The sequence below is a fragment of the Podarcis muralis genome, chromosome 2 (genome assembly GCF_964188315.1).
Source record: "Podarcis muralis chromosome 2, rPodMur119.hap1.1, whole genome shotgun sequence".
Lineage (NCBI taxonomy): Eukaryota > Metazoa > Chordata > Lepidosauria > Squamata > Lacertidae > Podarcis > Podarcis muralis.
This window is the reverse complement of record NC_135656.1, coordinates 69833812-69843156: the sequence shown is the minus strand read 5'-3', so window position 1 is coordinate 69843156 and position 9345 is coordinate 69833812. Positions and strand designations below refer to the sequence as shown.

The window sequence follows — 9345 nt, the reverse complement described above, 5'->3', positions numbered from 1 at the left end:
TTCAACAATAATAGACGTATAAAATTATGTGTGGCATGGGGAGAGTGGATAGAGAAAAGTTATTCCCCCTCCCTCATAACTCTAGAACTCATGGACATCCAATGAATGAAGCTGAATGTTGGAAGATTAAGGACAGATAAAGTATTTCTTCACGTAACGAGTAGTTAAAATGATGGGTCTTGCTCCCACAGGAGGCAGTGATGACCACCGACCGAGACGGCTTTCAAAGAGGATTAGATATAGTCATGGAGGAGAGGGCTGTTGATGGCTACTAGCCCTGATGGCTGTGTTCTGCCTCCACAGCTGGAGGCAGCAATGATTCCCAGTACCAGTTGCTGGAAACCACAGGAGGGGAGAGGGCTCTTGTGCTCAAATCCTGTTTGCAGGTTTCCAATGGACATCTAGTTGACCATTGTGAGAAATGATGCTATACTAGGTGGGCCACTGGCTTGATCCAGCAGGGTCTTCTTATGTTCTTAATTGGAAGTGAGCACCACTAAACTCAGTTGGACTTCCCTCCCTCCACCTCATAGTCCTGGGGTGCACAACACATCCTTGTTGCAGCTGCCACCGTCTTTGTTGCATAGCATCTATACAAGCCGTGTCTTAGTGCTTCAGCAAATCACTGAGCCCCCACAATGTGGGGGCCCAGAGAAGACAATAAAGTATTTAATCAGTCCAGCAGTCCTTTTACTTCCTGGTTTCATTATGGCAGCTTGGCTTGTAAGGGGAGAAACAAATATTTGCAATGCGTATTTGCCCCCTTCTCTCCAAGCCTGCACAGAAATGGCTTTGAATTGTTACACCAGGTGCGCTTTATTTGCTTTGCACTGACACTTGTGCAATTATTTCAACAATGGCTAGGCTGAAACAAGAGCGAGGGACACACATATGAGGAAATGACTTTCACAAACAACTTCCTCAAACATATTGTCGCAGGCACCTTTGCAGCAATAAGTGCCAAGAAATACTCTTTGCAGGACAAACAGGATGTTTTGGGGTCGCACAAACCTATCTGCAAGATGTGCCATGCAAATTATTTGGTAGGGCTTTGATTTGAAAAATGGTAAGGTTCCATGCAGATGCATGCTTTACTCTTTTAGTACAGGCAATCAAACATTCATTTCTTTTATGTATCCTGTTCTATTAAAAGTACCCAGAGTGGCATACAGTCAAATCGTAAAACTATATATGATATAATAAATGTACAAGTTCAATTTGCAAGTAATTTCTAAAAGCAATAGCAACTTAGAATGCAGTTATTGCTTCAAAACAAAAACTGAGCAGCACTGAAAGCGGAAATTGTGGCACATTCAAACAGCCATAAAACTGGGAGCTACATATTTAAATCCTATTGAAACAACTGAGTTCACAAATTATTCAGTGGGGTGCAATGGTTAGAGTGTCAGACTAGGATCTGGGAGACCAGGGTTCAAACCGCCACTCGGCCATGAATGAAGCTCCCTGGGCCAGGCACTGCCTCTCAGTCTAGCCTACCTCACAGGATTGTTTTGGGGATTAAATAAGGAGAGGGGAAACTATGAATGCCACCATGAGTTCGTTGAAGAAAATGATGGGGTATAAAGGCAAAGCATTCATTCATTCATAATGGGCGGAACCAAAGATGCTCCTTTATAACTGAGTCTGGGGATCACAGACAAAGAATTCAAAGGGTGCTTTTAGTTCTAAAAAGACATGCCAGATGGTAAAGGACATAAGATCACCTGACTTCCAAGAAGCAATTTGTTGCCACTTTTAATATTGGGAACAGGGCAAATGATGCCATTTTTTCCTTTTTAACTGTGGCATGACTTGTCTTGCATTCTTTGACACTTGAAAGTCATAGAACAATTCTGGAACATGCAACAACCATGCAATGAATCAGGAGGAAAGTATAACCTGTCGAGCGTTTGCCTCGTAGAGCAGTTCCAAACCACAGGAATGTTGCTGGAGAAAAGGGTGGCAACCTTGGCTTAAAAGCAGAAGCTGACATAACAGGCAGCTCCCCGAGCTCACAAAGGAAGTGGCGCAGGAGGAACTCTGTGTGTGTGTGCCTTGTCTTTCCCACAGATCTCTCGCAAGAACAGTTACAGCAACAGCACACAGGCAGAGCGACATGTTGAAACCTCTTCCCTTTTCCATTTGGCTGCCTTCCCTGTCCTGCATCCGGGGGCAGACGCACAAGATTACACCCATACTGTACACTTCACTTGTGCACAAAGATGAGTCAAGTGGAATGACCTAAGCCTGAAGCCCCCACTTGGCCAAAAAGCTCAGTGAGTGAGCTTGGGCAGCAAGGGTGCCAACCTGAATTAATTATTGGGGAGACAGGTAGGCCCCACCCAGCATAATCAAATACATGATGCAGCACACACACACTCCATATAAATGGCAGTGCTCATCAACATTTGGGAGGTGGCCACCTCAAATATTTTATTGGGGGAGGTTTAGGGACCTTGGCCCCTAGGAGTTGGCTCTTATGTACCATATGTATATATTTATTATCCCTTTGTTCCCAGGGTAGATCTTCATTCCCCCTTGTTCGCAATGCAGATCTTCTACTCTAGTGGGAACACCATTATGTGGTTTGTTTCAGGTGCCCTATCAGCATCCGTAGGGACACGGGTGGCGCTGTGGGTAAAAGCCTCAGCGCCTAGGGCTTGCCGATCGAAAGGTCGGCGGTTCGAATCCCCGCGGCGGGGTGTGCTCCCGCTGCTCGGTCCCAGCGCCTGCCAACCTAGCAGTTCGAAAGCACCCCCGGGTGCAAGTAGATAAATAGGGACCGCTTACCAGCGGGAAGGTAAACGGCGTTCCATGTGCTGCGCTGGCTCGCCAGATGCAGCTTGTCACGCTGGCCACGTGACCCGGAAGTGTCTGCGGACAGCGCTGGCTCCCGGCCTATAGAGTGAGATGAGCGCACAACCCTAGAGTCTGTCAAGACTGGCCCGTACGGGCAGGGGTACCTTTACCTTTTTATCAGCATCCGTAACAAACTACATTTCTCAGAATTATTTGGGGGAAGCCGTAGATGTTTAAATTGTTATTATATTGTGCTGATGGGAAGTTTTAATTGTCTAGTGCAATGCATGCCTGCAGTAGAGGAAAAGGAGGAGCTGAGGGTTCTGACTCCTTTTGCTCACTTCTTCAGAATGGGCTAACTGGGCCCAGTCCTTACCGTGGCACCACCCAGAGTGAGGAGGTGTCCAAGCTGGTGTAGAAGCTTCTAGAAGAGCAGTGTGGGAGGGCGGGTGAGCTATTAAAGGCAAAGGAAACCAGCTCTTGCTCAACCTGAGGCTGAGCGGTTGCTATTTATTGTTGAATGTTTGTCTGCCGCTCCTATTGTAAGCCTCAGTGCTTTTTATTTGCAGTTATTGCTCACCTGGACTTTATAGCATACTGCAATGTTGAGGGAGCTTTGAAGTATTTCCACTGAAGTCCAACGCTGAGGAACTACTGAGATTGCTAAGTGGAAAATATGAACTTTTTTTTCTGGGGCAATAAGGAAGATCTAGATTTATGCAACGATCCTACATCCACTTGTCTGGGAGTAAGCCAAATTGAGTTTAATGAGACTTACTCCTGAGTTGGTACATTTAGATTTCAGCATTTCAAAACTTGCCAGGATGGTGTAATTATCAGTCACAACTTTAAGCCCAGTTTTCTGAAACAAAGACTTTTCCTTCCAGTTCTAACACCTGATTGTTCTGGCTATTCAGAACCTGATCTACATCTTTCCAATCCCTAATTTGTTTCCTTTTTTAACAGTTTCTCTTGTACAATATAAAATATCTAATGACTGAGGCTGGAGCAGGTAATCCTTTCAGTGGAAATAGTACTTTATAATTCATTTTTTTTAAATAAATGAAGTGGTGTATAGAGAAAATGCACTGGGAGATTTTAGTTCTCCTTCTCCCACAGTACTAGAACCCAGGCCATCTAGGTTGGGCATTTTGTTACAGTTCCTTTCCTTTCCTTTCCTTTCCTTTCCTTTCCTTTCCTTTCCTTTCCTTTCCTTTCCTTTCCTTTCCTTTTTTTTAATGAAAGAAGTGATGAAACATTTTTCATTTTTATCCTAGCCCTCCTATATTGTATGATGCTCAGGCTAGCATAGAAGTTCCCCACAGTAATCTGGTAAACTATGACCAAACCTGCACAGAGACGGTTAGCAAGCAAGAGACTGCTCCTGCCTTCCCCACAGCTACCTTCAAAGGACTTGTCACTTGGAGAAGGCGGCTTGGGTTATGGGAGTCAAATCAGAGGATGCTGAACCTGGTTGCCTAATTTTAATTTCCTTATTTGTATGGAAATTCGAAACAGAGATGAATCCGAAAACTTTAAAAGGAACTAGCGAAATAAGCAGCTACCCTATCTTTAAAAGACATCTGAAGGCAGCCCTGTTTAGGAAAGTTTTTAATATTTAATGCTGTATTGTTTTTAACACTCGATTGGGAGCCGCCCAGAGTGGCTGGGGAAATATTATTATTTATTATTTATTATAGCGTTCTGAGCTCCAAAATAAACTTTGCTGTACCCCACATCATGCATTCCCATGACTGTGAGCGTCCCCTTCGAGACATAAAATAACCTTCAGAACCTTTGTTTGCACAACACACATAAAAGCATGATGACTCAACGACAATGACAGATAAGCAACTTGGGGCATGCAGCCCACCTTAAGCTTTGAGCCATGCCAAATCAGACACCTTAGGAATCAGCTTCTGCTTCCTAAGAAACGGGACAGGTGGTTAGTTGCTGCTTGGTCTCCTCTCCCCAGCAGCAACAGGGCTGGGTTTCCTTCATCAGAAGAGTGGCTGTGCTTTACGTGAGGCGGGATCTTTAAGAAGAGAATGATTAAACTAATCCAAACGGAAGAGAAACGCCAGCAAACCACGCTGGCTTCGAGCCAAGCAAATCCCTCATTCGCAATCGGCGTTTGAAAATGACCTTCGAATCACAGGGTTCCTGCGCATGCCCAGAATGCTCGCGGCAGGAAGCGGTCGGAATCGGGGTGGAGTAAAAGAAAGCGGGTTTATCGGCGGCAGACGAGGACAAAGACGATGGGCGGAGCTTTCTCCCGCTAGCCCCACCCACCCCAGGACCAGACAGAGCCATGGCGAGGTGGGCGGAGTTGCTGGGCGCGCTGAAAAGGGCCGGAGGCGCCTCCGGGCCGCGCACTTGCTCTGCAGCACTAGCAGCATCCTCGAGGGCTCGCAGCATGGCCGGAGCATCGCTATCTAGCCTGGCGGGAGTGCTTGTGCGGCCCTTGGGCGGCGGGGAGCCCGTCGACCTGGGCTCGCTGCTGGGCCGGGTGGTGCTGGTCTCCAACGTGGCTTCCCTCTGAGGCACCACGAGCCGGGACTTCACGCAGTTCCGAGAGCTCCAGCAGCGCTTTGGGCCGCAGGGGCTCACGGTGCTCGCCTTCCCGTGCAACCAATTCGGCCACCAGGTACCGTAGCCGCCGTCGAGGGGGCGCGGCGGGCGAGGAGGAGGAGGACGAGACCTTCCCCTTGGGAGCTTTTGCTGCTGCGTAGGGAACGAGGTGCCCATGGGCGACACAAGCTCCCAAGTCGGCTTGTAGGTCTTTTTATGGGGGGCGGGGGCTGCTTTGTGTGGGGGCTTCTCAGTCCTAGGTTTATAGGAAGGGGCGGGGGGGGGGAGGAAAGAACGCACTCTGCACATGGCCAGAAGCTTTGTTTTCTCTCTTCCTAACGCTCGCGATGGAGCGGGGGTGAACCTAGTTCCTGGAAGCTCTATCACGGCTCCCAGCCACCCCTGCCTTCTCTGTGATAAGAACCGCGCCTTCCCAGATGCTGAAACTGATGCCTTCCGTATCGCCACAACATCCCGCCCCCCCCATCCCGGCTTGCTTTACAGGCTCTTATCTGGGCATAAGAGTGCTTTGATGAGGAATGCTCCCCAAGCTGGCTTTATGCCTGCCGAGCACAGGAAAGGTTTGCAAGAGCCCCTTGGGGCATTGATAGTGGGGGGAAATTGTGCCCCGAAGGGCACTTAACCCAGTTTGCTCTGCATCTCAAGTCAGCACCTTGTTGGGTGATTGTGGAGGGGAAAGAGGAAGCAAGGCTTTGTTACATTTTCCAGCAGAGAGATCACCCTACAAGTTGTGCTGTAGACATGTGGCTGCTGCTTTTGCAACCTTACCCGTTTCCCCTGTCTGCTCACAAGCTAAACTGCGTAATGGCTTCCTTCCTACTCACTCACTCAAATGCCACCGTTTCCGTGCATCTCCACTTGTATGAAGTGGAAAAGAGGATGGTGGTTCTGACTGAACCAGCTACAGCTACCTCTTTTGAGAAGGGCAGCATTTGGAACTTCATTTAAAGTGCTACTGTACCGCTTCAGCAGTCAAGGAGAATACTGGGAACTGTAGTTTAAGGGAGCTGCTCTTGCAAAGCTACCGGTACATTTCCCAGTCGACGGTTTTCAGGATTCTCCATGACTATAAAAGTGGTATATTCATACTATAAATGTATTCTCCAGATGTGAGTGGAAACTTTGTACACCAAGGAACAAAGTGGGGAAGGCTGCATAGACCAGTTGCTCCTCTTGTTGTTGGAGCAGGTAGTGACAAGCAGTCAAATTCAGGAATTGAAACATGCATTTTACCATCGTAATTTGGAGCATGTGGATTGGGAGGTGATAGTTTGGTAAGGCTTGGAAGTCTTCAGTTTTCAACCAAGTAGCTGGCTCAAAGGATGGCTACTCTACCTCTGTGAAACGAATAAAGCAGCTGTGCTTTTACAACACTTACTGGCTCAGTCATTTTGACAGATCTTGCTCAGTAGGGGGTGTAAATAAGCTGCTTGTTTTTCAAACCCTACCTGGCATACAATAGGAAACCCTATTCCCTTGTCTCCAGTCTGTTCTGGACGCTCCCCAACAGTCCAGAGCAGATGGGGGGGGGGACAAGGAGTGGAAGAGGAAAGCTTGTTGCACAAGTGGAAGGAAGTCCTTGTGCTAACAGATGATTTTGTTGCATGCAACCCAAAAGGTCTAGGACTAGGTCAAATCATGGCAGAAGACAGACTGATGGTTGCTGATACTGGCATGTACAAATACCTGCTTCACCAGAATTGATAAGGGTGTTGTAAAATTTCAGTTCCCAGCCACACCTTGGAGGCAGTGTGCAGCAGGGACATATTAGTGTTACATGAACTAAGGCTTGAAGCTGTATTTCTCTGAATGGGACAAAAAGCAGCGGGGTACTCAAGATGGGGCAGGGGATGAAGCAATTTGTATAGTCAAAGTGTACAAAGCTGAACTGTGCATTTTGATTGCACATCTAAACCCTTATGCACAAACTTCCAATTAGGGTACTTGCCTAAACTGTGTTGGCAACATCACAATCTGCTTGTAAGGGCTTGAATTGGAAATAATTTAAAAGTGCTTTTTATTGCTTCATTCCCCACCCCTCCTGCCCAGTTATTGAAGACCTTCTGCTATTTGTCAAGAGACATCCACAGCACTACCCCAAAATGTCTATCACTGCTTGGGCAATATGCTAGGGAATATTTAAGTCACATCAGTTGACTTATGTTTGAGGAAGAAATTATTTGTTCTGTAAATGTTACTTTCAATGAGGAACTTGAAGTTTCAGATCCTACTAACTCCTTACAACTGCAGCAGAGCAGTTTATAGAACTAGTAGGTAAAACTTGCTTTTCTCCATAACTTTAATCTCCATATGTTTGCTGAACTAAACTAAGATACTGTAACAAGTAGCAAGTTGCGATGGAAGGGAATGTTTTTGCCCAGTGTTTCTGCAAAGCTGCTATTGGCATGGTGAAGGGGTTGGTGAAGCAAAAGAAAATGTCACATAAAGCAGAAGTCAGTAGCCTGGTTGGTGCTGCTGTGGCTGTTTGCTACACTTTGTTCTGACATTTGGAATTAAGCATATATCTTCTCTCTCCTTTTTACAGGAAAATGCCACTAACGAGGAGATCCTGAATTCACTAAAGTATGTCCGCCCAGGCAATGGGTATGAGCCCAATTTCAGTGTCTTTGAGAAGTGTGAGGTGAATGGGGAAAACGCTCACCCACTCTTCAAATTCCTGAAGAAAGAGTTGCCCTTTCCACATGATGACCCCGTGTCTCTGATGACCAACCCACAGTTCATCATCTGGTCCCCTGTGTGTCGCAGTGACATCGCATGGAATTTTGAGAAGTTCCTCATAAGCCGTGATGGAGTGCCTTTCAAGCGTTACAGCAGGCGTTTTGAAACCATCAAGATCCAGGATGATATTCAAAAGCTGCTTTAGCGAGTCACCAAGAACCAGAAAATGTGCCTTGCAGAAATGTCTACTTCTCTTTTTCAGCTAGGCTATTGCTTAGATGATGTCCTAGGTTAAGTAGGATACTTTCCATACTAGAGTGAATTGCAGATCTGTCCTAGATTAGACTGGGCTGATCTAACCGAATAAGCAGAAGAAAGTTGCTTATGCATCATAGCAATGAAACTTAATTGAAATGCAGGAATCTATTTGCTGTGATGTAAGCTAAATTATAACCCTTCCTCTAATGTGCGAGGCAACCATGTATTACGTGACTCAAGGCTGAATAATATGAGTGGCTGCTTTAATGTGTGGGTTAAATCCTACTATGTGAAGCAGCCCTCCATGTGCCAAACTCCATGCTGTCTGTTTGTGTGGCCTTATCTTGTTTTTCAGCAATTCATCTGTTTACTCTGGCAGTAAGTTTCTATTCTCCATCAAAATTTTATTTATGATGGTGCTTCTTCTAAACACTTGAAGGACACTTGATGTATTTGTAAAATTTTGTATGTGAAGATGTAGATAATTACACTAGGGGAAACAGTTTATGAAATTCTATGCCAATAAAATGCTTCAAAGACGATTATGTCTGTGTCTTTATAATAAGGCTGTGCAATATTAGGTAGCAACTAGTTATTCGAAATCTCAACCTAAGCTCATTTAACATATTACCAAAAGAGCTGAAGTATTATTACTTAAACCATGACTGAGCAGGTCCCTCAAGAAAAGTTCATGGCTGCTGCTACTGCAGTTTCTGGCCTAAGCCATGGTTTTGCTTAGCATGTCGTCCAAACCAGAGCTTGTACTTTGTCTTGCTCTAGGGCAAACCATGAGCTGTAATTAAGGTATGTTCTTGGTTTACAGCTTAGTTTGTTTGGAGAAGACAAACCATGAGCCTGCATTTAGACAGCATGCTAAACCAAAATATGGCTTAACCCTGGGTAGCATGCCAGCAGCAGAACTAAAGGAGTGCAGCAGTTATGATGGCTCCAAGAATCTGTGTTCATGCTAAACCACGATTTGGTTTAGCATTATGTACTGACTGAACTGAGACAAAA

The 9345-nt window shown here is 45.9% G+C and overlaps 1 protein-coding gene across 1 annotated transcript; it reads left to right on the top strand.

Moving 5' to 3' along the window:
- The first annotated feature begins 4953 nt into the window (after positions 1–4953).
- GPX1 (glutathione peroxidase 1) lies at positions 4954–8870 on the top strand. Its single transcript, XM_028718610.2, is given in 3 exon segments — positions 4954–5024; positions 5026–5446; positions 7937–8870. Coding segments are annotated over 3 exon segments (816 nt in total). The 5' UTR covers positions 4954–4968; the 3' UTR covers positions 8276–8870.
- Positions 8871–9345: the final 475 nt, after the last annotated feature.